The following is a 27,071-nucleotide window of genomic DNA, read 5'->3' as shown; positions in this document are numbered from 1 at the left end:
AAGTGTGACGATGGTTAAATTTAGGTGTCAACTTGACTGGATTGGGATTACCTGGAAAACTGACAAAGGATTATTTCTGAGTGTTTCCCAAGAAGATTGCCCCTGGGTCAGTGGATTAAGTGGGGAAGATCTACCCTTGATGTGGGCAACCATCCAATCAGCTGTGGCCCAGAAAGAACAAAAAGGTGGTTTCCTCTGTGCCCTGAAGCTGGGATACACTCTTCTCCCATCCTTGGACATCAGAACTCCAGGCTCTGGCATTGAGACGCAGGGTTACACTAGCAGCCTCCTGGGTTCTCAGGCCTACCGCCTCAGAGTTATGCCATCCTGTTCCCTGGTTCTGAGGCCTTCAGAGTTGAACTAAGCCACACCACCAGCTTTCCAGGCTCTCCAGCTGGCAAAGGGTGTGTCATCAGCGTTCTCAGCCTCCATAATCACGTAAGCCAATTCCTCTAATAAATTCCTTCTTATATATCTATCTATATCCTGTTGGTTCTGTCTCTCTGGAGAACATTAATACATCTTTCTTTTTTTTTTTTTTTTTGAGACAGTTTCGCTCTTGTTACCCAGGCTGGAGTGCAATGGCGCAATCTCGGCTCACCGCAACCTCCGCCTCCCGGGTTCAAGAGATTCTCCTACCTCAGCCTCCTGAGTAGCTAGGATTACAGGCATCCATCACCATACCTGGCTCATTTTTTGTATTTTTAGTAGAGATGGGGTTGGTCAGGCTGGTCTCAACCCTCTGACCTCAGGTGATCTGTCCACCTCAGCCTCCCAAAGTGCTGGGATTACAGGAGTGAGCCACCATGCCTGGCATACATCTTCCATTCTGTCTGTCCTGCAGACCATCTTAATTTTGTAACGTGGACCAGAGGCGCACAGGTCATGGGCTGAATATTCCATCTTATGTATCTACTACATTCGGCTTCATCTGTCTGTTGATAAACAAACACTTGAGTTTTTTCCACCTTTTGGCTATTCTGCTATGAACATGGGTGCATAAGTATCTGTTTGAGACCCTGCTTTCACTTCTTTTTAGTATATGTCCAGAAGGGAATTGCTGGGTCATATATGTTCAAGTTTTTTAGAACATGCCATACTATTTTCCACAGTGGCTGAGTATTCTACATTCTCACAAGCAATGCATAAGGGTTTCAATCTTTCCACATTCTTGCCAATCCTTATTTTCTGTTTTTTTGACTAAAGCCATCGGTATCTCATTGTGTTTTTGACTTGCATTTCCCTAATTAGTGGTGTTGAGTATCTTTTCATGTGTTTATTGGCCATTGGTATATTTTCTTTGGAGAAATATCTACTCAAGTACTTTGCAAGATAAACTTTTGACCACAGTTTGTTTATTTATTTATTTATTTAGAGACAGGGGCTCACTCTGTTGCCCAAGCTGGAGTGCAATGGCGTGATCTCAGCTCACTGCAACCTCTGCCTCCCGGGTTCAAGCGATTCTTGTGCGTCAGCCTCCTGAGTAGCTGGGATTACAGATATGCACCACCAAACCTGGCTAATTTTTGTATTTTTAGTAGAGATGGAGTTTCACCATGTTGGCCAGGCTGGTCTGGAACTCCTGACCTCAGGTGATCCGCCCACCTCGGCCTCTCAAAGTGTGGAATTACAAATGTGAGCCACCGCGCCAGGCCGACCACAGTTTAACAACTATCCCTGGAAAGTGGTGCCAACATAGTTTTATTAAGCACTTTAAAAGAAAGTGAAATGCTTTTTTTTTTAGAGACACAGTCTTACTCTGTTGCCTAGGTTGGAATGCAGTGGCACGATCTCGGCTCACTGCAACAACCTCCACCTCCCGAGTTCAAACGATTCTCCTGTCTCAGCCTCCCGAGTAGCTGGGACTACAGGCTCACGTCACCACGCCCAGCTAATTTTTGCATTTTTAGTAGAGACAGTGTTTCACCATATTAGGCTGGTCTTGAACTCCTCTCAGGTGGCCTACCCGCCTCGGCCTCCTGAAGTGCTGGGATTATAGGCGTGAGCCACCGCGCCCAGCCAATGCTGTCTTTTAGGCAACAAAAAGAGAATTGATTATTGGTAATTAAGGCCAACAAGTACAAAATGCATTGTGAAGGACGAAAATAGACAATCCTTACCCGGGACAGGCAGGGTAAGACCCATATTTCCTACCCTTCTTTGCACTTAGATGTGAACCATATTTATTAACTACTGGATTGTGTACCATTGCTGCTATAACAAATTACTACAAATTTAGTAGTTAAAACAACACAAGTGTATTGTCTAACAGTGTTGAAGGTATTAAGTCTAAAATCAAAATGTGCAGGCTCTAGTTCCTTCCGGAGGTTTCAGGAGAGAATCCGTTTCCTCCTTTTGCAGCTTCTACCTGCACTCCTTGGCTCATTGCCTCTTTCTGACATCACTCCAACCTCTAGCTTCTGTGCTCACAGCTCCCACTACTGACTTTGAACTTCTTATCTCCCTAAGGACCTTTGTGATTACATAGGGTCCACTGGATAATCCAGGTTAATCTTCCCATTTTGATCCTTAATCACATCGGCTAAATTCTGTCTGCCACATAAGGTGACATATTCACATGTTGTGAGGATTAGGAGGTGCACATTTTTGGGGTGCCATCATCCTACTATACCTGAGAGTTCAAGGAGAAGTTATTGCATTCAATATATTCTGCAGGGATCATTTTTACCTTAGATTGTTTTAACTACCCACGTCGTTTACCACTCGGCGAAGGTTTTTCCATTCTGATACCAGCCTCTGGTCCACAGAACTAACTAGTGGTATGAACTGAACTTTGCTGATAGAAAATATCACAAACACACAGCCTCCGTCCTTTTTTATTCTTGTTTTGGTAGAGAATTACAAGATAATCAAGGCAGCTTTCCCTATTTTTTTTTTTTTTTTTTTTTTTTTTTGAGACGGAGTCTCGCTCTTTCGCCCAGGCTGGAGTGCAGTGGCGCGATCTCGGCTCACTGCAAGCTCCGCCTCCCAGGTTCACGCCATTCTCCTGCCTCAGCCTCTCCGAGTAGCTGGGACTACAGGCGCCCGCCACCACGCCCGGCTAATTTTTTGTATTTTTTAGTAGAGACGGGGTTTCACCGTGGTCTCGATCTCCTGACCTTGTGGTCCGCCCGCCTCGGCCTCCCAAAGTGCTGGGATTACAAGCGTGAGCCACCGCGCCCGGCCATTCCCTATTAACGCACGATAACAACGGGGCCTACCCGCGCCGCCCTAGGCAGCCGGCAGCAGCAGTAACGCCTCTAGGGCGCCCTGGCAACCACGCGGGCTGGACCTCCTTCTTCCGCGGCTAGTCTAGAGTGCGCGTCCCTGGCCCGGGCTCCACTCCGCCCGCGTGGAGCCCCGGCCAGGCCGCCTGCCCGCCGCGCTCTGTGACGCCCGCCGCGAAGGCCGCACGAGGCCCGGCGTGCGCCCCCGCCTCTCCCGAAACGCCGGGCCCCGCGCCGCCCCTCCTTTCCCTTTCCGCTCTCTCCGCCTCCGGAAGCGCGGGCGCGCGGGGCCGGGAGCCCGTTCAGGGCCGCAGGAGTGCGCCAGCGCCGCGCGTGGGGCTGTGGTGGCCGCGGCTCTCAGGTGAGGGGCGCGCGAGCGGCTCCTGGCTCCCTGCCCGCGGGGCGCCCGCCACGCTCCCTTTCCGTTCGCATCCGTTTCCCCCCGCTCCGGAGCCCAGGCGGCGGCGAGTACTTGGGGTGGGTTTAACGAAGCCTGCGCGGACGGTGGGAGACCGCGCCCCCACGACAGAGGCGCCCGCGGCCGCGGGTCCCGGCGCCGCCCCACCCCGGTCCCCGGTGAGAACGGCGGGTCCCGCCCTCTCACGCGTTCCGGGTGGCTTCGAGGGTCAGGATCAGCCCTAAATTGAGATTGGGCCTCGACCACATGCCGGGCCCTGACGACTGCCTCCTACCTCTAGGGTCTCGAACCTAACCCACGAGGCCCGAGGGGCTACCTGCCTTCCGGGGACGGTAGCGGGTGTGGACAAGAGCCTAGAGTTCCTGGAAACAGGTGTTTAATTTGGGCCGGGATTTTCATGTACCCAGTTGGGTATCTTGTTGGAGGCCTGCTGTGCTGTTTAACTACAGAAATGTATTGTCACAGTAACAAGATGACAGTTTAAAAAGTGCTCGGTGCTTTTCTGTGTATTTTCCTGATGTTTGGTGAAAGCATTAGTCTTGTTATTGCTGGTCTGTAGGACCTGGCAGGTGGGGCGTGCCCAGTGACTCTCAGGCAGCTTTGGTAAAAACTTACCTCTCTCTTTTTCTTATTTTTATTTTTTGAGACAGGGTCTCGCTCCGTGGCCCAGGGTGGAGTGTGGTGGCACAATCATGTCTCACTGCAGCCTCCCAACTCCTGGGCTCAAGCGATCCTCCTGTCTTGGCCTCCCAAAGTCCGGGGATTACAGGCGTGAGCCACGCCCCTCCTGGCAAAACTCTGTCTTGATTGAGCACCAAAGGGTTGTTATGGTCTGATGAACTATCCTTTAATTTTACCCTTTCCTAGTCTGTTGTAAAGAGAATCTTAATCACTTTATTAAGTCATTTTTCTTACTTATTCTCTGGTAAATTGAATCACCTCGTAGCAAATGTTATCAAAATAATTGCTTAGTGGATGGGATTGTTGGGTAAATTTTCCTGTAAATTAAGTCACAGGAGTGTTGAAATCTTTACAGTAACTCTGTTGGATATTATTAACCGAAATTTAAACCTGAAAAGTCTCACAGGCCCGGACTGTGCACCGGGGCGCATGAACTGTGACCACTTAGGGAGGCAGCTGGCTTCCAGCTCTTGGGGACTGCATGACCTTACCATGGAAATGCAGATAAGGGCATAGTTCTGGTGTGTGTATCTGGAGGGGTGGGTGAAGAGGGCAGGAAACTATCAAGGAAATTAGGTTGAAACACGGTGATTTTTTTTTTTTTTTTTTTTTTTTTGAGACAGGATCTCACTCTGTTGCCTAGGCTGGGGTGCAGTGGCCAGATCTCGGCTCACTGCAGCCTCAGCTCCCAGGTTCCAGCGATTCTTCCACCTCAGCCTCCGAAGTAGCTGGGACTACAGGTGAGAGCTACAACGCCCGGCTAATTTTTGTATTTTTTGTAGAGGTGGGGTTTGGCCATGTTGGCCAGGCTGGTCTCAAGCTCCTGGGCTCAAGTGGTCTGCCTGCCTGGGCCTCCCGAAGTTACAGGCATGAGCCTGTAACATGAGCCACCGCGGGTGAGCCACCATGCCCTGCCACACACATACAAGGCGATTTTTCTGCCCTCCTGGGTAGCAAAGAGCATGGCTCAATCTTAAATCTCCTAACTCCAAACTCCTTTGCGGGATAAACATTCTTTGAATGACTGAATTCATCAGGTTTTCCTTTGGGTACTGGGGATATAAAGATGAGGAAGTGACGAGGAGCTCCCAGTCTGGCTAGGAGACAAGTGTAGGGGATGGGGGGAAAACAAAAAACCTTTTTCCTTTAGCTGGGTCTGCAGCTGGGGCTCCAAGACAGATTAACAGGAGAAAAGGCATATGTATTTTATGTTAATTTTTACAATGACACAGGGCTTTCCTAGAAAAGAAGTAGATAGGCCAGAAAGTTTCTATATGGTGTTTAAAAGATGATAAACTGTGGAGGTACGACATGAAGAGATCATAAAACCGGGTGGAGGGGTAGATCTCTAGGGATTTAAACTATGAGACGGTAAGTACAGGCATACCTTGGAGATATTTTGGTTGGTTGCAGACCACCACAATAAATTAAATCTTGCAATAAAGCGAGTCACATGAATTTTTTTGGTTTCCCAGTGCATATAAAAGTTATGTTTACGCTATACTGTGGTCTGTTAAGGGTACAATGGTATTATGCTTAAGAAATGTACATATGTTATCTAAAAAATAATTTATGGCTAAAAAATGCTGTCAATCATCTGAGCCTTCAGGGGGTTGTAATTTTTTTTGCTGGTGGAGTGTCTTCCCTCTGTTGATGGCGGCTGACTGATCAGGGTGCTGAGTGCTGAAGGTTGGGATGGCTGTGGCAATTTCTTAAAATAAGACAATAATTAACTTTGCTTCATTGATTGACTTATTTTCACAAAAGATTTGTGTACCTTGTGATGCTGCTTGACAGCATTTTATCCACAGTAGAACTTTTTTTTTTTTTGAGACGGAGTCTTGCTCTGTCGCCTGGGCTGGAATGCAGTGGTGCGATCTGGGCTCACTGCAACCTCCGCTTCCCGGGTTCAAGCGATTCTCCTGCCTCAGCCTCCCAAGTAGCTGGGATTACAGATGTGGGCCACCATGCCCGGCTAATTTTTTTGTATTTGTAGTAGAGATGAGGTTTCACCATGTTGGTCAGACTGGTCTTGAACTCCTCACCTGAAGTGATCCACCCACCTCGGCCTCCCAAAGTGTTGGGATTACAGGTGTGAGCCACAGCACCTGGACTCACAGTAGAACTTCTTTAAAATGAAGTCAGTCTTCTCAAACCCTGCTGCTGCTTTATTAGCTAAGTATAGGGAGTATTCTAAATCATTTGTTGTCATTTCAACAATGTTTACAGCTTCTTCACCAGGAGTAAATTCCATCTCAAGAAACTACTTTCTTTGCTCATCCGTAAGAAGCAAGTCCTCATCTGTTCAAGTTTTATTATGAGATTGCAGCAATTCAGTTACATCTTGAGGCACCACTTATTTTTTCTTTTTTTTGGCAGGGTCTTGTTCTGTCACCCAGGCTGCAGTGCATTGGCCTGATTACAGGTCATTGCAGCCTCAACCTCCCCAGCCCAAGTGATCCTCCTGCCTCAGCCATTACAGGCACGTGCCACCGCAACCCAGCTTTTTTTTTTTTTTTTTGAGGCAGAATCTCATTCTGTCACCCGCTGGAGTGCAGTGACACGAGCTCGCTTCACTGCTGCAACCTCTACCTCCCAGGTTCAAGTGATTCCCATGCCTCAGCCTCCTGAGTAGCTGGGATTACAGACATGTGCTACCACACCTAGCTAATTTTTATATTTTTAGTAGAGACAGAGATTCACCATGTTGGCCAGGCTGGTCTGGAACTACTGTCCTCAAGTCATTTGCCTGCCACAGCCTCCCAAAGTGCTGGGATTATAGGCGTGAACCACCATGCCCAGCTAATTCTGTAGTTTAGTTTTTTCTTTTAAGAGACGGGATCTCACTGTGTTGTCCACGCTGGTCTAAAACTTCTGGGCTCAGCTGGTCCTCCTGCCTTGGCCTTCCAAAATACCAGGCTCCACTTCTAGTTCCCTTGCCATTTCTACCACAGCTGCAGTTCTTTCCTCCACTTAAGTCTTAAATCCCTTAAAGTTATCCATAAGGGTTAGAATCAGTTTCTTCGAAACTCTTGTTGATGCTGATATTTTGACCTCCTCCTATGAATCATAAGTGTTCTTAATGGGGAAGGTTTTCAATTTATTTTGCTCAGATCTGTCAGAGGAATTATTATCTACGACAAATATGGCCTTACAAAATGTGTTTCTTGAAAAGTAAGAGTTGAAAGTTGACTTACTCCTTGAACCATGGGCTGCAGAATGGATGTTGTTAGCAGGCATGAAAACAACATTAATCTTGGACATCTTCATTAGAGCTATTGGGTGACCGGGTACATTGTCAGTGAGCAGTAATATTTTGAATTTTTTTGTCTGAGCAGTCGATCTCAGCAATGGGCTTAAAACATTCAGTGAATAGGTGTGCTGTCATTTGGGCTTTTTGTTTTATGTATAGACCACAGACAGAGTAGATTTAGCTTAATTCTTAAGGCCCTTAAGATTTTTTCTTTTTTTTTTTCTTTTGACAGAGTCTTGCTGCCTCGCCCAGGCTGAAATGCACTGGCATAATCTTTGCTCACTGCAGCCTCCACCTCCTGGGTTCAAGTGATTCTCATCCTCAACCTCCCGAGTAGCTGAGACTATTAATATAAAAATTAGCCCGGCTAATTTTTGTTATTTTTAGTAGAGATGGGGTTTTACCATATTGGCCAGGCTGGTCTGGAACTCCTGACCTCAGGTGATCCGCCTGCCTTGACCTCCGAAGGTGCTTGGATTATAGGTGTGAGGCACCGCACCCAGATCTTTTTTTTGAGACCGAGTCTTGCTCTGTCACCCAGGCTGTAGTGCAGTGGCCGGATCTCAGCGCACTGCAACCTGCCTCCTGGGTTCAACCTATTCTCCAGCCTCAGCTTCCCGAGTAGCTGGATTACAGGTACATGCCACTACGCCTGGCTAATTTTTCTATTTTTTGTAGAGACGGGGTTTCGCCATGTTGCTCAGGCTGGTCTCCATCTCCTGGCCTCAAGTGATCTGCCCGTCTCAGCCTCCCAAAGTGCTGGAATTAAAGGTGGGAGCCACTGTACCCAGCCTAAGGGCCGTGATATTTTTGAAATGGTAAATGAGCACAGGCTTCATTTTAAAGTCACCAGTTCCATTAGCCCTTAATAAGAGTCAGCCTGTTCTTGGAAGTGTTGAGACCAGGCATTGACTTCTCCCTGTAGCTACGAAAATCCTAGATGGTTAGCATCCTTTTCCAGTAGAAGGCTGTTTCATCTACACTGGAAATCTGATGTTTATTGGAGCCACATTCAGCAATTCTCTTAGCTAGATCTGCTGCTGCTTCTCCATCGGCACTTGCTGTTTTACCTTGTACTGGTTTTGTTGTTGTTGTTGTTGTTGTTTTGAGATGGAGTTTCGCTCTTGTTGCCCAGGCTGGAGTGCAATGATGCGATCTCGGCTTACTGCAACCTCCGCCTCCTGGCTTCAAGCGATTCTCCTGTCTCAGCCCCCAGAGTAGCTAGGATTACAGGCATGCGCCACCACACCCAGCTAATTTTGTATTTTTAGTAGAGATGGGGTTTCACCATTTTGGTCAGGCTGGTCTTGAACTCCTGACCTGAGGTGATCTGCCCGCCTCAGCCTCCCAAAGTGCTGGGATTACAGGCATGAGCCACCATGCCTGGCTTACCTTGTACTTTTATGTTATAGAGAAGGCCTCTTTTCCTTCCTTTCCTCCTTTTTTTTTTTTTTTTTTTAAAGACAGAGTCTCACTGTCACCCAGGCTGGAGTATAGCAATGCAATCTTGGCTCACTGCAGCTTCTGCCTTCCCAATTCAAAGGATTCTCGTGCCTCAGCCTCCCAAGTAGCTGGGACTTCAGGCTCCCGCCACCACGGCTGGCTGGTTTTTGCATTTTTAGTAGAGATAGGGTTTCACTGTGTTGGCCAGGCTGGTCTTGAACTCCTGACCTCAAGCGATCCTCCCACTTCAGCCTCCGGAAGTGTTGGGATTATAAGCGTGAGCCACCACACCCGGCTGAGCAGGCTGCTTTTCTTAAACCTCATGAGACAGCCTCTGGTAGCTTGAGATTTCTACATGGTCTTTACCTCTCTCGGCCTTCACAGAATTGAAAATGAGTGAGGGCCTTGCTTTGGACGAGGCTTTGGCTTAGGGGAATGTGGTGGCTGGCTTGGTGTATCCAGACCATTCAGACTTTCTCCATATCAGCAGTAAGGCTCTTTCGCCTTCTTATTCCTGTCTTCGCTGGAGTAGCAGTCTTAATTTCCTTCAAGAATTTTTCCTTTGCTTTCACCACTTGGCTAACTGGTGCAAGAGGCCTAGCTTTTGGCCTGTCTCCTGGACTTTCAACATACCTTCCTCACTAAGCTTAATCATTTCTAGCTTTTGATTTAAAATTTTCTAAGGGATGGGAGTTGGAATAATTTGGATGTTAAGTGGACTAGGAAAATTTAAACTTTTCGCAGTGGCTCACGCCTGTAATCCCAGCACTTTGGGAGGCCAAGGCGGGTGGATCCCGAGGTCAGGAGATCAAGACCATCCTGGCTAACACAGTGAAACCCCATCTGTACTAAGAATACAAACATTAGCCTGGTGTGGTGGCGCGTGCCTGTAATCCCAGCTACTCGGGAGGCTGAGGCAGGAGAATCCCTTGAACCAGGGAGTCAGAGGTTGCAGTGAGCCGAGATCACGTGCCGCTGCACTCCAGCCTGAGAGACTGAGCAAGACACTGTCTCAAAAAAAAAAAAAAAATTTTAAAAACAACTTTTCTTTTAGTATATTCACCAGTAAAATCCGGCAGAGACATTTGGTGTAATAGTCACGTGGCTGTTAATAAGTTTATATAAATATGTGTAATATTAATTCTGGGCCAAGAATTAATAGAAACTTATTACTTCATTGTGAGTTAGTAAAATCGCTCTTTTGTTATGTTTAAGATCTCTTCATTTCTTCAGACAGTGTAATCATCCATCTCTTATAGCTAAATAATTTTCTGATTTCAGTTTCTTCAAATTTCAAGAAAATGTTTATTTTTTATATTTGTAATTTAAGCTACATGTCTTTTTTTTTTTTTTTAATTAAGAGGGAGTCTCGCTCTATTGCCCAGGCTGGAGTACAGTGGCAAAATATCAGCTCACTGCAACCTCTGCCTCCTGGATTCAAGCGATTCTCCTGCCTCAGCTTCCTGAGTAGCTGGGATTACAGGCGCCTGCCACCACACCCAGCTAATCTTTGTATTTTTGTAAAGGTGAGGTTTCACCACGTTGGCCAGGCTGGTTTTGAACTCCTGACCTCAAGTGATCCATTCCCCTCAGCTTCCCAAAATGCTGGGATTACAGGCGCGACCCACTGCGCTTGGCCTTAAACTACATTTCTTCAACTCTGGTTCCTGATTTGTTCTAGTGAGGCCTTAATCTATTAGCAGGGTTTTCCTAGACACTGTCATATTACCTATGACACTTGACACTGTCTGGTACCACCCAAAGTTTAAACTTTCATTCCATCTTTATGTATCATAGTACATTACCTTTTGATGAAAGCTTTTTATCTCCATAGATCAGTGGCATTTCAAACCCTTGCCTGAGACTCTCAGGAATGTGAAGCTGGTTTTACATCAAGGCCTAGTACACACAATGCATTTAAGTAATAGAAACAATGGTTTCATGAAACTTACTCTTATAATATGTAATGCACTTTTTTTTTTTTTTTTTTTTGAGACGGAGTCTCCCTCTGTCCCCCAGGCTGGAAGCATGATCTCAGCTCACTGCAACCTCTGCCTGCCGGGTTCAAGTGATTCTCCTGCCTCAGCCTCCCAAGTAGCTGGGATTATAGGCACATGCCACCACACCCAGCTAATTTTTTATGTTTTTGGTAGAGACAGGGTTTCATCATGTTGACCAGGCTGGTCTTGAACTCCTGCCTCAAGTGATCTGCCTGCTTCAGCCTCCCAAAGTGCTGGGATTACAGGCGTGAGCCACTGCGCCCACCTATAATGCACTCTTGATTATTACACTGTATTCTACTTCTTTGTCAGTTTAATGATTGACATGAGCTACTGAATTGATTTTAAACTGGATTGTGACCTGTAGTTTATAAAATATTGCTCTGGGCTATGCTATTAAACCATTTACTTTTGAAATTTGAAGAAACAATTTAAAAATTTTAATTGCAAAGGTATTCTTAACCGCACAACAAAGTAAGAAAGGAAAAACAATAACCACAGTTGTTTTTAGAGTCCAGAGTGCTCACCGTTACACTGTGGGGTATCCACAATTCTTTTTACTCCACTCCTTGACATTTTGTTTTCAAAGGTGACATTTTTGGGAGTTTAATGACAGTGTTATAAGACCTATTCACCATTCAGTGGCTATTTTAGTTTGTTTTTCCTTTTACATTCAAGTGGGCAAAATTAGATTATGATCAGCCATAGTCTTTACGTTTGTGATGACCCATGATCGCAGGCCTCTATCCGAGTTTTTATATTTCTCCTTCCCCTGACCACACTACTCCTCTCCCCTCCCCTCATGGGTTATACTCATGTTAAATGTATGTCCTTCCAATCCACGTTCTATAACTTGGCTTGTATGTTTGTGCTTATGAAGAATATAGCATTGTTTTGTATATGTTTTAAGTTTTATGTAATTGTATCATTGCTTGCTTATTTATTTATTTATTTATTTATTTTGAGACAAGGTCTTGCCCTGTAGCTCAGGCTGGAGTGCAGTGGTGTGATCATGACTCATTGCATTATCAACCTCCTGGGCACAAGTGATCCTCCCACCTCAGCCTCCTCAATAGCTGGGACTACAGGTACACCACTATGCCCAGCTAATTTTTATTTTTTTAATTTTTTGTAGCAACGGGGTCTCATTATGTGGTCTGGAACTCCTGGGCCCAAGCAATCCTCCCACCTTGGCCACCCTAACTGCTGAGATTACAGGCGTGAGCCATAGTGCCAGCCTCGTTGCTTTTTAAATTCTGCTGTTTTATTCAATATTATTTTTGTAGATCTCAGTGTATCCTTTTTGGCAGATATGTGCTTACACAACATTTTATTTATTCATTTTCCTCTTAATAGACAGTGAAGTTGTTTCTCATGCATTGCTATTGCAAATAGTAGTAGATGCTATGCTGTCGTGAACATCCTGTGTACATGCCCAGGATCACACAACTGGGAAGTAGCAGAATCATATTTTGAGTCTGGGTGTGTCTGACTCCATTCATTCGTTTCAACCACTGAGCAGACTCCCACTCATCACTTATGTGCCTAATTTATTACACAAACACTATTAGGGTAACAGTAATGGAACTGTAATGGGGTTATATGTCATTTTTCTTTTAACAGGTCAATTCTTAATTTATGGCCTCCTCTCCCCTAGTTTTGCTTTAACTGTAAATTGCATTATTAATTCAGTATAGAAAAGTTTTGTATTCTGTATTTTTCATGTTCATACATCATCTAAATCAAGGGTCTACGAGCTGGGCACAGTGGTGTGCGCCTGTAGTCCCAGCTGCTCTGGAGGCTGAGGTAGGAGGATCACTTGAGCCCAGGAGCTGGAGGCTGCAGTGAGCTAGAATCCTGTCACTGTACTCCAGCCTGTGTGATGGAGTGAGGACCTGTTTCTTTAAAAAATTTAAATAAATCTATCAACCAAGGATCTACAAACTTTTCTTTTTTTTGAGATGGAGTCTCGCTCTTGTCGCCCAGGCTGGAGTGCAATGGCGCGATCTCAGCTCACTGCAACTTCTGCCTCCCGCGTTCAAGTGATCCTCCTGCCTCAGCCTCCCTAGTAGCTGGGATTACAGGCACGCACCACCACACCCGGCTAATTTTTGTATTTTTAGTAGAGAAGGAGTTTCGCCATGTGGGCCGGGCTGGTCTCGAACTCCTGACCTCAGGTAATCCACCTGCCTTGGCTTCCCAAAGTGTTGGGATTACAGGCGTGAGCCACTGCGCCCAGCCTACAAACTTTTCAGTAAGGGATCAGATGGTAAGTATTTTAGTCTCTGTGGGCCATAGGGTCTCAATCACAACTACTTAGCTCTGCAGTCATAGTGTGAAAGCTGGGAGAGACAATACATATGCCCATCAGTGGGGCTGTGTTCCAATAAAATTTTATTTACAAAAACATGGCAGACAGGGTTTGGCTTATGGACAGGTAGTTTGCTGACTCCTGATCTAAGTGATAATGTTAACAGAATCGTAATATTTATCTATAGAAGCTTTTCAACGTTACAAGTAATGTTAGAATTCCCTTATTTATTTATTTATTTATTTATGAGATGGAGTCTCTCTCTGTCGCCCAGGCTGGAGTGCAGTGGTGCGATCTCAGCTTACTGCAGCCTCTGTCTCCTGGGTTTCAGCAATTCTCCTGTCTAAAGGCTGCAGAGTGTTGTGGCTGGTTTAGGATACAGATTACGTAATCTTTTACTCCCTGATTTGATGTAAAATAGAATTAATTATAATATGAATATAGTGAGCACATAATTGCATTTTTTGCTATTTTTGTTTTGTTTTTAAGACAGAGTCTCACATTGTCGCCTGGGCTGGAGTGGTACAATGGCGTGATCGCAGCGCACTGCAACCTCCACCTCCTGGGTTCACGCCATTCTCCTGCCTCAGCCTCCCGAGTAGCTGGGATTACAGGCACACACCACCACACCTGGCTAATTTTTTGTGTTTCTAGTAGAGATGGGGTTTCACTATGTTGGCCAGAGTGGTCTCGAACTCCTGACCTTGTGACCCACCCGCCTTCGCCTCCCAAAGTGCTGGGATTACAGCATGAGCCACAGTGCCTTTTGCTGTTTTATTATTGGAAATTATTTTATTGTCACTTTTGACTATCAGTGTGTACTCATGGCTTCTCGTAGAAATTATTTTTTCATTTTTATGTATATTTGTCTTTTTTCAGTGCTGAATTGTCCAGCTTGGACAGTGGAAGCCTCTTTAAACTGATCCTCTGTTTCATTCCCGCCACCTCAGGCATATTTCTGAATATTGCTTTCTGGCAGCAATAAGCTGATCCAGGCTCTTTGCCTCCAGAAATGCAGTCCCCTGCCTGCCAAGGAGTCCTGGGGTTTTTTTAGTGGAGAATAGTATTAGAAGGTCAATTCTGGGTGGGGCGTGGTGGCTCACGCCTGTAATCTCAGCACTTTGGGAGGCCGAGGTGGACGGATCACAAGGTCAGGAGATCGAGACCATCCTGGCTAACATGGTGAAACCCCGTCTCTACTAAAAATACAAAAAATTAGCTGGGCGTAGTGGCGGGCGCCTGTAGTCCCAGCTACTCGGGAGGCTGAGGCAGGAGAATGGCGTGAACCCAGGAGGCGGAGCTTGCAGTGAGCCGAGATTGCACCGCAGCACTCCAGCCTGGGCGACAGAGCGAGACTCCGTCTCAAAAAAAAAAAAAAAAAAAAAAAAGAAGGTCAATTCTGATCTTAAGGTTATCAGTAGTAGATAATGTGACACAGCTGCTTTGACCACTGTAATAACAGATAAAAAACATTTTTTAAAGACTATTACTTGATAGCGATGTTTCTAATTTAACTGTATAGAGTATTAAAATATTTTAAATCAATTTTTTATCACAGTAATACATAAATTTACAGGTCAACTAGTAATTTAAGGTCTATAACAAAAACAGTGGTCTCTAGGGAAAAAAACACACAAAAATCAGTGGTCCCTGCCCCCGATAAAGGCAACTACTTTGAACATTTTAATCCATTTTTTGTAATACTTCATGTGTCTGAATAATATGCCTTGATTTTTCCATTTTAGACAGCCATTGGCTGTCTGCTGTGAATTTCTCATATATCAGACCCCCTTTAACACAGTGAGACATATATACTCTTCCCCTTTCATTTTCTATATGTGGTTTTGGCAGTTTGTGATTACACATTCAGAAGTGCGACATACCTGTGCAGCCTGTATGTGTGACTTAGAAATTTTGTTCCTCTTCAAGAAGGGATGGGGAACCTTAACAGGAATCATCTCCTTGTCTCTCCTTCTTCCTTCCTAACTGCAGTAAAGGAGCAGAAAGGGGACAAAGACAGCAAGTCCTGAAATATGTCAGTCAATCCTTACTGCACGACTTGCACTAGAATCGTGTGTTTGGACTGGTTTAGCTGGTCCTATGAGATGTTTCTTCTTTTCCTTTCTTTTATTTTTTTTGACTTTTATTCTCAAGGGAGGTGACTATGAGTTTTTTTTTTAATTCTATCCTTTCTTGTTTTAAACTCTAATTGTACTTAATTTGTATATCTTTGGGGTTTTTGTTTTTGTTTGTTGTTGAGATGGAGTCTCGTTCTGTCGCCAAGCTGGACTGCAGTGGTGTGATGGCGGCTCACTGCAACCTGCACCTCCTGGGTTCAAGCAGTTCTCCTGCTTCAGCTTCCCGAGTAGCTGGGACTACAGGCACGCGCCATCACGCCCAGCTAATTTTTGTATTTTTAGTAGAGATGGGGTTTCATCATGTTGGCCAGGATGGTCTCGATCTCTTGACCTCATGGTCTGCCCGCCTCGGCCTCCCAAAGTGCTGGGATTACAGGCATGAGCCACCGCGCCCGGCCTTTTTCTTTGTTTTCTTGTACTTAATTTATAGAAGGCAGATTATCCTTAAGGTTCACTTAGGTAAACATGTTTGTGACATCCCTGCCTTGATGATCTGTTATTTTCTTGTGAACTTAACTATGGGACTTTTTTATTTTTCAGATAATTGGTAGAACTTGTTACTCATAGAACCCCATCATCACTTCACTGAGTTACTTTTTTTTGTTGTTGTTTTTATAATGTTTCTTTTTATATATTAAACACACTTGTCATTTTGGGAAAATTATTTAATTATTGTATACAAATGGAAAGTATTTGGAAATCACTCTTTAGTCTGATGTTTACATTTTTTTTCAGATGTATTTTTGCCATCATGGATCAGTTTGCAGATATATTAGAAGGTGAAGTGGACCATTCTTTCTTTGACAGTGACTTTGAAGAAGGAAAGAAATGTGAAACTAACTCAGTTTTTGACAAGCAAAATGAGGACCCAAAGGAAAGAATAGATAAAGATACAAAAAATGTAAACTCGAACACTGGATTGCAAACAACAGAAAATTACCTTACTGAGAAGGGAAATGAAAGAAACATGAAGTTTCCCCCAGAACACCCTGTAGAGAATGATGTTACACAAACTGTAAGTTCTTTCTCATTGCCAGCCTCTTCAAAATCAAAAAAATTGTACGATGTTACAACAGGACTTAAAATACATGTGTCCATTCCAAATAGAATTCCCAAAATTGTAAAAGAAGGTGAAGATGATTACTACACAGATGGAGAGGAAAGCAGTGATGATGGGAAGAAATACCAGGCAAAGTCCAAGTCCGCTAAACCATCTACTAACGTTAAAAAAAGCATAAGGAAAAAGTATTGCAAAGTTAGCTCCTCTTCCTCCTCCTCTTTATCTTCCTCACCTTCAGGTTCAGGTACAGATCGTTTAGATGCAGGGTCTGATAGCCATCTACCTGATTCGTCTCCATCATCCAAGAAACATGTATCTGGTATAACCCTCCTGTCACCAAAACAGAAGTATAAATCAGGAATAAAATCGACAGAAACCCAGCCTTCAAGTACTACACCAAAATGTGGCCACTACCCTGAGGAGTCTGAAGATACTGTGACCGACGTAAGTCCCTTATCAACTCCAGACATTAGCCCTCTTCAGTCTTTTGAACTGGGCATAGCAAATGATCAAAAAGTGAAAGTTAAAAAGCAAGAAAATGTGAGCCAAGAAATATATGAAGATGTTGAGGATTTGAAAAATGATTCAAAATATTTGAAAGCAGCCAAAAAAGGGAAAGAAAAACAGGAGCCTGATCCCTCCTCAAAGGTGTCTTCAGTGTTAGACTCCAGTTTAGACCACAGACATGAACAGAAAGTCTTACATGACACAATGGATCTGAATCATCTCTTGAAAGGTAATTTTCTTTTCTTCTTAAAATATGTGTATTTAAATATTATATATTGAGCATAAATATTAAATGCTATGAATTTGCATTGATTGTTCTAGTAGATATTTTTTATTGTTGAGAATGGTTGATATTATTAGTAACTTCACCAAATACCCTATTTTGCCATAAAAATATCTAGAATATCATTTGTATTATTTTGTGTAGTAATTTGTATTTGTATAATACAAATTTTATTTTAGTGCCTTACAAACTCAGAATGCCTAGAGGAAACAGATGGATAAGATAAATGAGAGAAGGGGAGCCAGATGTTTTTCCACTTTTGATAGAGACACGGGCATATTTCACTTTCTTCCTTAAGAAAGGCAGCAGCGCTCAGGTTAACACCCTCATATCAGGGATGGTGGCAAGAATGCTGGCAAATGAGAGAACTCAGAGTAAACTAAAGAGGACTCTTCAGACTTTTAAGTTAAAGGCTAAAGAGCATTACTTAAAAATAATCACCAAATTGATGAAAAACATTGTTGCTTTAAGATATAAGATATTTTTGAATTAGAATAGCCTTTTTGCTTTGTTTCTTATCAATTTATTATTATTTATATTTAGTTTGAAAGTAACAATTTTCCGGTTCAAATAAAAGCAACTTCAAAGTTTATCTTTGGATTAGTTAATAGAACTAATAATACTGGGTAGGTTTTAGGTCAGTTGATGATAAAGTTTTTAAATTGTAAATAGAATTCTCTGTCTTCCTTTGTTTGAAATGTTAAAGTCTTTAGCTAGATAAATTGCATATGGTAGCAATGTAAGGGCATAAATACCTTGTTAGTAGAACATGGTCAAATTGACAGTGTATTTAGAAGCAGTTCACACTTGATGTTGCCGCTGTTGTAGGTTTGGTTTTTAGTTTTTGAGACAAGGTCTTTCTCTGTCATCCAGGCTGGAGTGAAGTGGCATGACCACAGCTCACTGCAGCCTTGACCTCCTGGACTTAAGTAATCCTCCTGCCTCAGCCTCCTGAATACCTAGGACCACAGTCATGCCCCACCACACCTGGCTAATATTTTTTATTTTTATAGAGATGAGGTTTCACTATGTTGCACGGGCTGCCTCGAACTCCTGGCCTCAAGCAAACCTCCTACCTCTGCCTCCCAAAGGGCTGGGATTACGGGTGCGCGCCACTGGATCTGGCCCTTTTGTAGGTATTTTTTCCCCCTTTCTCTGATTGTACCTACTGATTTTTCTCCCTTTCTCTGATTGTACCTATTGATTGTTTAGAGTCTCTGAAAAAATCACACTCTTAGTGGCTAAGCCTCCACCCCATAAATCTTTCCTAATAAATGCTCATTCAGCTTCTTAGAACTTTCAGCATTAAAGAGTTTTCTATTCATGCCCTCAATTCTTCCCAGAAGAACTAAAGTGATCTTTTACAAAGTAAAAAAAAAGTAAATCAATCCTATTAGTTTCCACTCTTCAGTGACTTATATTAAAGTAATACCTGGCCAGGAGCAGTGGCTCACACCTGTAATCCAAGCACCTTTGGAGGCCGAGGTGGGCAGATCGCTTGAGGTCAGGAGTTTGAGAGCAGCATGGCCAACATGGCAAAACCCCATCTCTACAAATAATACAAAAAATTAGCCGAGTGTGGTGGCACACGCCTGTATTCTCAGGTACTTGGGAGGCTGAGGCATGAGAATTGCTTGAGCCTGGGAGGCGGAGGTTGCAGTGAGCTGAGATTGCGCCAGTGCACTCCAGCCTGGATGACAGAGCGAGACTCCCATCTCAAAATAAAAGTGTATATATGTGTGTATATATATATGAAGCCAAGTGTGGTGGCACATGCCTATAATCCCATCGTACAATTTTTTTGATTTTGAAGAGGCTGGCAATGAGAAGGCTGAGGCTAGAGGGTCCCTTGAGTCCCACCTAGGCAACATAGTGAAACCCTGGATATTATTATTAAAATAATAATAATATCAGCCAAGCACAGTGCTCACACCTGTAATCCCAGCACTTCGGGAGGCTGAGGCAGGCGGATCACGAGGTCAAGAGATCGAAACCATCCTGGCCAACATGGTGAAACCCTGTCTCTACTAAAAATACAAAAATTAGCCGGGCGTGGTGGCGGGCGCCTATAGTCCCAGCTACTGAGGAGGCTGAGGCAGGAGAATTGCTTGAACCCGGGAGGCAGAGGTTGCAGTGAGCCGAGATCGCGCCACTGCACTCCATCCTGGTGACAGAGCGAGACTCCGTCTCAAAAAAATGGTAATAGTAATAATATCTGAATTCCTTATTATTGCCTAACAGACTCCAGATCAGTAATTCTCATCCCAGGCAGTGCATTAATATCACCTAGAGAACTCTTTTTTTTTTGAGACGGAGTCTCGCTCTGTCACCCAGGCTGGAGTGCAGTGGCGCAATCTCGGCTCACTGCAAGCTCTGCCTCCCGGGTTCACGCCATTCTCCTACCTCAGCCTCCCAAGTAGCTGGGACTACAGGCACCCGCCACCATGCCCGGCTAATTTTTTGTATTTTTAGTAGAGACGGGGTTTCACCGTGTTAGCCAGGATGATCTCGATCTCCTGACCTCGTGATCCACCCGCCTCGGCCTCTCAAAGTGCTGGGATTACAGGCGTGAGCCACCACGCCCGGCCGAGAACTCTTAAAACAAATACTGATGATGCCTAGGCTCTGCCCACAGGGATTCTGATGCAGTTGGTCTAGTATGCTATTAAGATTGATGAGAACCATTGCTCTACGTTGTATGGATGTTGCTAGCCTTTTCGACCTGATGTGGAATTACCGAGCTCCAGTCACACTTTGTTGTTGTTGCCGCTCCTGTTGTAAGGACACTCCGGGTTTTTTCCCATTGGTGAGGCACTTGCATTGCCGTGGCCCTTTTTCTTTGCAGAGGGCTCTGCTTCTACCTGTTTCTCAAGTCTGTCAGTTTATACATCACTGCCTCAGAGAGCCTTTTTCTAGACATCTATCTTTGGGAGCTTTACACTCCCCACACCTCTCTGTGTCACAAAAGCCTGTTTCTCTCCATCGGGATACTACTAGACCCTGAAATTAGTTTGTTTGCTCGTGTGTCCCATTGCAGTGAATGAAAGCAGGATCTTATTTCTTGTTGGAATTCCCAAATATAAGCACATAATAGACAGTATTTGTAGACTGAGGGGACTGTGAGGAAGCTGCTTCTGTCGCACAGCTCTGCTGGTTAGGAAACGTATTTCATATGTTTCATGGAAATTTGATTTTATAACAGTTGCCCATTCCTGTTAAATTTGCCATATGAAATACATAGAGAATAAGTCTGTGCATCCTTCTGCATTATAATCTTTAAGACATTTGATTAATATTCTCCCCTGGGTAAAATCTCTAATTTTTAATCAAGCCATCTGGGGTAACAATTTTCACTTTTTTCTTCTAATTCTTATGGCCACTTTCCAGTCTGTGTGTTCATTAGTTAAGCTAGAGTATACGATTCGCTAGGTGGATGACTCATTGGGTTGATAGACAGCAGGCTGCAGCTGTCTCCTGCTCTTCTGGATTTCCAGCACCAACCTCAAGTGCTGTAACACAACAATTTTTAAGCATTTCGGTCTTAGGACCCTTTTACATTCATTAAAGTTATTGAAGATTCTGAAGAGCTTTTGTTTGTGTAGGTTATAGCTTATATCTGTAAATATTTACCATGTTAGAAATTAAACATTTTAAAAATACTGATTTGTTTAATAGTAGTAATAAACTCGTTATATAGTTGCCATAAAATATAAGTAACATATGTCATGAAAAAGGTGTATATCCAAAAAAATTAGTGATTTTTGCTAATCACTAGTGTCTGGTTTAATAGAACATAGCTGGATTCTCAAATCAGCTTTTGCTTATAATATATATCTGTTATAATCTATATATCATCGGCTACAGGATGTACAGAAAATCTGGCATATACAAAATGTTCAAAAATGAAGGAGTATTTTAATAACCTTTTCAGTTAATTGTGGATTTTTTTTAATACCACAAGTCGTATTTTCTTTTTTGTTGTTGTTGTTGTTTTTTTTTTTTTTTTGAGACAGAGTCTCACTCTGTCGCCCAGGCTGCAGTGCTGTGGCACTAGCTCGGCTCACTGCAACCTCTGCCTCCTGGGTTCAAGTAATTCTCCCGCCTCAGCCTCCTGAGTAACTGGGACTACAAGCGCCCTGGACCACGCCCGGCTAATTTTTGTATTTTTAGTAGAGACGGGGTTTCACCATGTTGGTCAGGCTGTTCTGGAACTCCTGACCTCAGGTGATCTGCCTGCCTCGGCCTCTCAAAGTGCTGGGATTACAGGCGTGCACCACCTCGCCTGGCCCACAAGTAATAGTTTCTTAGATGTTAGTTGCAATGTGAAATCTGAAATCAATCTCAATTAACTTTTAATCGTGAATTTCAAAGTCTGTTACATTAAAACATATTGATCTTTCTTGATTGATTTTTTTTTTTTTTTTTTTGAGATGGAGTCTCGCTCTGTCGCCCAGGCTGGAGTGCAGTGGCGCAATCTTGGCTCACTGCAAGCTCCGCCTCCCGGGTTCACGCCATTCTCCTGCCTCAGCCTCTCCGAGTAGCTGGGACTACAGGCTCCCGCCACCACGCCCGGCTAATTTTTTGTATTTTTTTTTTAGTAGAGACAGGGTTTCACCATGGTCTCGATCTCCTGACCTCGTGATCTGCCCGCCTCGGCCTCCCAAAGTGCTGGGATTACAAGCGTGAGCCACTGCGCCCGGCCTGATTGATTTTTTAATGTATATTTTACCTGTGCCTGGTTTTGGAATGTGACATATTGGGTATTTGGAAAATATTGTTTCACTGAGCTTACAAATGTTGGCAGGCCAGGCACAGTGGCTACGCCTGTCATCCCAGCACTTTGGGAGGCAGAGGTAGGCAGATCACTTGAGCCCAGGAGTTTGAGACCAGCCTTGGCAATACAGTGAAACCCTGTCTCTACAAAAAATAGAAAAATTACCTAGGCATGGTGGTGTGTGCTATTGTAGTACCAGCTACTAGGGGAGGTTGAGGTAGGAAGATCACTTGAGCTAGGGAGTTAGAGGTTGCAGTGAACTGAGATCACGCCACTCCATTCCAACCTAGGAGACAGAACAAGACCATGTCTCAAAAAAAAAAAAAAGGTTGGCAAATTTCCTAATACATTATATAGAAATCATAGTTGTTAATATCACTACCAGCCTCATCAGAAAGCTCTTGAGAAGCTGTCAAACTCATGGTGGCAGATACAAGTTTACCTAAAATACTATTTTTTGCTAAAAGCTCAAATTTTATTATTGGTAATAAATACTGTCAACTGTTTTCCTTGAAGTGACAGAATTGTTCTTTAAAATTATATTTGTAATGCAAAAATTGGATGGTGGTTGAAATTAAATCATAAAATGTCATGAGGTAATGCAGATTGCTCAGTAATATTGTGTAATAATATATATCTTGATATATTTGGCTTTTTTCTTGTGCATCAAATTTCTATTGCTGCATTGCTCTTCCTTCATAATTCTTACTGTGATTTATATGTGTTGAACCCATTTCCTGTTCAGAAAAAAAAAAGCGCAGCTCACTGCCAGCACTCATTTCTTGGGGCAAATGGGAAATGTATTAAAAAGTAGCAGCCTATTGTTTGGCATTAAAAAATATTGTTCTGGCCGGGCCCGGTGGCTCACGCTTGTAATCCCAGCACTTTGGGAGGCCAAGGCGGGCGGATCACGAGGTCAGGAGATCGAGACCACGGTGAAACCCCGTCTCTACTAAAAATACAAAAAAAAAAATTAGCCGGGCGTGGTGGCGGGCGCCTGTAGTCCCAGCTACTCGGAGAGGCTGAGGCAGGAGAATGGCGTGGACTCGGGAGGCGGAGCTTGCAGTGAGCCGAGATCGCGCCACTGCACTCCAGCCTGGGCAACAGAGCGAGACTCCGTCTCAAAAAAAAAAAAAAAAAAAATTGTTCTTATAAAACTAGGTTAAAAATGGATTGAAAAGAGAAATGTTCTAGAAGATAAATTAAAATGTTTAATATGTCTAGTGGGCTTTATTTTTTAAATATGGGCTTGTTTGACTAAATCGTAATTTTTATTTTTAAGGGGATACTTCCATTTTTTTAAATTTTATAAGTACTATTTGATCCCACAAATTATAAACCCCACTGTATCCTAGGAAAGAGGATTAAAAAACGAGTATACGGCCGGGTGCGGTGGCTCACGCCTGTAATCCCAGCACTTTGGGAGGCCGGGGCGGGCGGATCACGAGGTCAGGAGATCGAGACCATCCTGGCTAATACAGTGAAATCCCGTCTCTACTAAAAATGCAAAAAAATTAGCCGGGCATGGTGGCGGGCGCCTGTAGTCCCAGCTACTCAGAGAGGCTGAGGCAGGAGAATGGCATGAACCCGGGAGGCGGAGCTTGCAGTGAGCCAAGATTGCGCCACTGCACTCCAGCCTGGGCGACAGAGTGAGACTCCGTCTCAAAAAAAAAAAAAAAAAAAAAAAAGAGCATACAAAAGGAACGTATTGTTTCAGCCGATAAAAAGCTTCTTACAGGAAGAAAACACTTGATTCGTAGAATTGTCAAGTTTTTAAAAACCATCTAATAGAAAATAGTCTGATTTCTGGGCTTTTTGTTAAGGGTCATCAATGATTATCCAGGATTTTGAATACAAGAAAGGAATTCCGAATGAAACAATGTTTCTCATATAACAGGTCGCCCAAAGATACAATAGACTTCAGGGTTGATTGAGTGGCTCAAAACGTCATCAGGGACCTACTTTCTAGCACTGTGTTCCTCCAGCCCTCGTGTTGGCTTCATTCTTAGGCTGCTAGGAGATGTCTGCAGCCATTTTCAGTGTTTACCTTCAGACACAACAGTGTCCAGAGGAAGAGACAGTGTCTCTTCTCTGACTCTTGGAATGGAGGAAACTTCTTAAAGAAATTTGGCCCAGTCAACTTCCACTTAGGTCTCCTTGACCAAAACTGGTTACACTCCCATTCCCGAACCAGTCGTTGGTAGGGGAAATGGGATTATCCTGGGCCAAGCAGGCTCACCCTGGAAGTCAGGGATCTGTGAAGTAGGAGGAAAACAGATGTACAGTAATTGGGCAGCCAACTTTGTCCAACAGAGCTTCTCAAACTTCAGTATGCATACAGTTAACCCAGGGATACTGTTAAAATGCAGATTCGGGTTCAGTAAAACTAAGGTAAGAGCTAAATTGGCATTTCTAACCAGCCCCTACTGGTGATACCCGTCCTGCAGATCTAGGGACCATGGTCTGAATATCAAGATACTGAGTAAACTATTTGGTTCCATTGAAAATAAAGCATTCTTCACTCTTCCTATCTAACCCATTTCTGAAACTTAATTGGATATAGAGAACCTATATATTTTTAACTCTTAAATAAGAAAAATAATCCTACCCCAAACTCCTGAACAGTTCCCCAATTATAATTAAATTGAAATACTGTTGAAAAACATTTAACACAGATGCTGAGCTAAAATGTAGAAGGGAAGCTTTATTCATAGTACTGCATAGTAAGGAACCCCTGATAGAGATTTGCCAGTAGGTGGCGCTCAGGGCTTTTTAAGGCACAGGAACAAACATGGCATTTTGCCAGTTGGTACATCTGTTATTGGAGTCCATAATATAACAATCCACCAAGGATTCTTCATAATAATAAAGCATTTTAAACACTAATTATGACAGTCTATTATATAAGGTATTGCAATCATTTTTCAAAATTATCATTCATGCTCGATTTACACAGTGAAGCATTTCAGATCCAAAATTATTTTCCTATGTTTTCTTTATTTTCCACCATATAACTGCAACTGTGGTCATGGTAGGTGGATATGAATGCAGAGCCAGGCTTGTGCCTTTTCTGCATTCATCTCTCAATACACTTTATCACTTCTAACTTCTAAATAAGCTTTTCTAGGCTGCTTCGGCTTACCTAATTTCTTCACTGCCTTTTCCACTTCCTGGAACATAAATCCACTTAGTGTGGGGAGGATGATGATGAAGACGACAGGTGAGCCCATCAGAGCATGGCTGAGGCAGGCATGCAGCATACTGTCTGCATCCTTTCAGTTTAAACATTTTCACAGACTTCAGTACAGAGGTTCGGTAAACCAGTTTACTGCTTAAGGTAGTGAATACTGAGTAAAAAATTTTGCAAGTTAACAGCCATATTAGGTGAGAGTTCAGATAATGAGGGATACCTGTATAGCCAACCACATCAACATTTATTGGTTTAAAAGAACTTTTTTTTTTTTTGAGACGGAGTCTCGCTCTGTCACCCAGGCTGGAGTGCAGTGGCGCAATCTCGGCTCACTGCAGCCTCCACCTCCCAGGTTCAAGTGATTCTCCTGCCTCAGCCTCCCGAGGAGCTGGGATTACAGGCGGGCACCACCATGCCCAGCTAATTTTTGTATTTTTAGTAGAGATAGGGTTTCGCCTTGTTGGCCAGGCTGGTCGTGAACTCCTGACCTCAGGTGATCCGCCCGTCTCAGCCTCCCAAAGTGTTCGGATTACAGGCATGAGCCACCACGCCCAGCCCTTTTGTTGTTTAGAAATAGAAATTTGAACTATAAAATATTAAGCCTATGAAACAAAGATTAATAAAAGAATGTAAAATTGAATCTACCAGTATAGGGCATGGAATGACGAAACAGTGTTGAACCAAGGTAAAGACAGTTTTGAAAGTGGAATAAAATTTAGGCTTCTGGGTGTTAGCGACATGATCACAAACAAGCCAGCAACTGTTCTGAGCTTCAGGCACTCTATTTGTAGGAGGAGATTGTTGATGTAGGTTGCTAGGGTCCATTCTAACTTCAGAGTTCTTCGGGTTCTGTGAGAAATGGTGGAAGAAGGGAAGATCATTGCAGACTGGCAGTATTAGATACAGGACTTTGAAGTGGATCTTGAAGGATGAGTCGAATTTCTGAATATTCAACCTCTTTTAGCTCAAGGGTGGCTGACTTGGGGAATTTTCCACCTCCATGCAAAGCTGCCTTTGCTATGTAAATGTCGAAAAATGGTTGGAATTAGATGCTTGATCTTGAGCTATAAATCCCTGAATAGGCAGAGAGGGCATTAAAAAAATGGAGTAGTAAGGCCGGGCGCGGTGGCTCACACTTGTAATCCCAGCACTTTGGGAGGCCGAGGCGGGCGGATCACGACGTCAGGAGATCGAGACCACGGTGAAACCCCGTCTCTACTTAAAAAAATACAAAAAAATTAGCCGGGCGTGGTGGCGGGCGCCTGTAGTCCCAGCTACTTGGAGAGGCTGAGGCAGGAGAATGACGTGAACCCGGGAGGCAGAGCTTGCAGTGAGCCGAGATTGCGCCACTGTACTCCAGCCTGGGTGACAGAGCGAGACTCCGTCTCAAAAAAAAAAAAAAAAAAAAAAAAAAAATTGGAGTAGTAAACAGAAGTTTAGACCTCAAGTTATGGTATGAATCTCACCTATTTGGAGAGCATTGAAGACGTTGACCACACTAGATTTAAAGATATGTTTCATATTTTGTATAGGTAAAATTAGGTCACTTTAAAAAGAATCAGAAACAGCAAAAATTTAAAACATTTTAGAAATACATGGCCTCAAAATCTACTATATAGACTATGAAATAATCACTACAGGATGTATTTTGAGAAGAAAAATAAATATAAGAAATGGGATTAAAAAAGCATTGATGAGCAAAGAAACTGGTTAAATTTTTTGCTAAAATGATACCAGCGTGTGAGAGATTGAAGTAAAGTGCCTTGTTCAAGGGAAGAGACAGACC

The 27,071-nt window shown here is 43.6% G+C and overlaps 1 protein-coding gene across 2 annotated transcripts in view; it reads left to right on the top strand.

Moving 5' to 3' along the window:
• The first annotated feature begins 3,465 nt into the window (after positions 1–3,465).
• CFAP97 (cilia and flagella associated protein 97) overlaps positions 3,466–27,071 on the top strand; it is a 44,436-nt gene continuing 20,830 nt past the window's right edge. The window contains exons 1-2 of one of the 2 annotated variants that reach the window (XM_003271487.1): positions 3,466–3,704; positions 16,207–17,267. In XM_003271487.1, coding sequence (XP_003271535.1) covers positions 16,223–17,267 — 1,045 coding nt within the window. In that variant the 5' untranslated portion in view covers positions 3,466–3,704; positions 16,207–16,222. The remainder of the gene's footprint in view (positions 3,705–16,206; positions 17,268–27,071) is intronic. The other variant, XM_030816388.1, reaches the window with a different exon arrangement.

The sequence above is a fragment of the Nomascus leucogenys genome, chromosome 7b, assembly GCF_006542625.1.
Source record: "Nomascus leucogenys isolate Asia chromosome 7b, Asia_NLE_v1, whole genome shotgun sequence".
Classification (NCBI taxonomy): domain Eukaryota; kingdom Metazoa; phylum Chordata; class Mammalia; order Primates; family Hylobatidae; genus Nomascus; species Nomascus leucogenys.
This window is presented reverse-complemented; position numbering and strand designations above follow the sequence as displayed.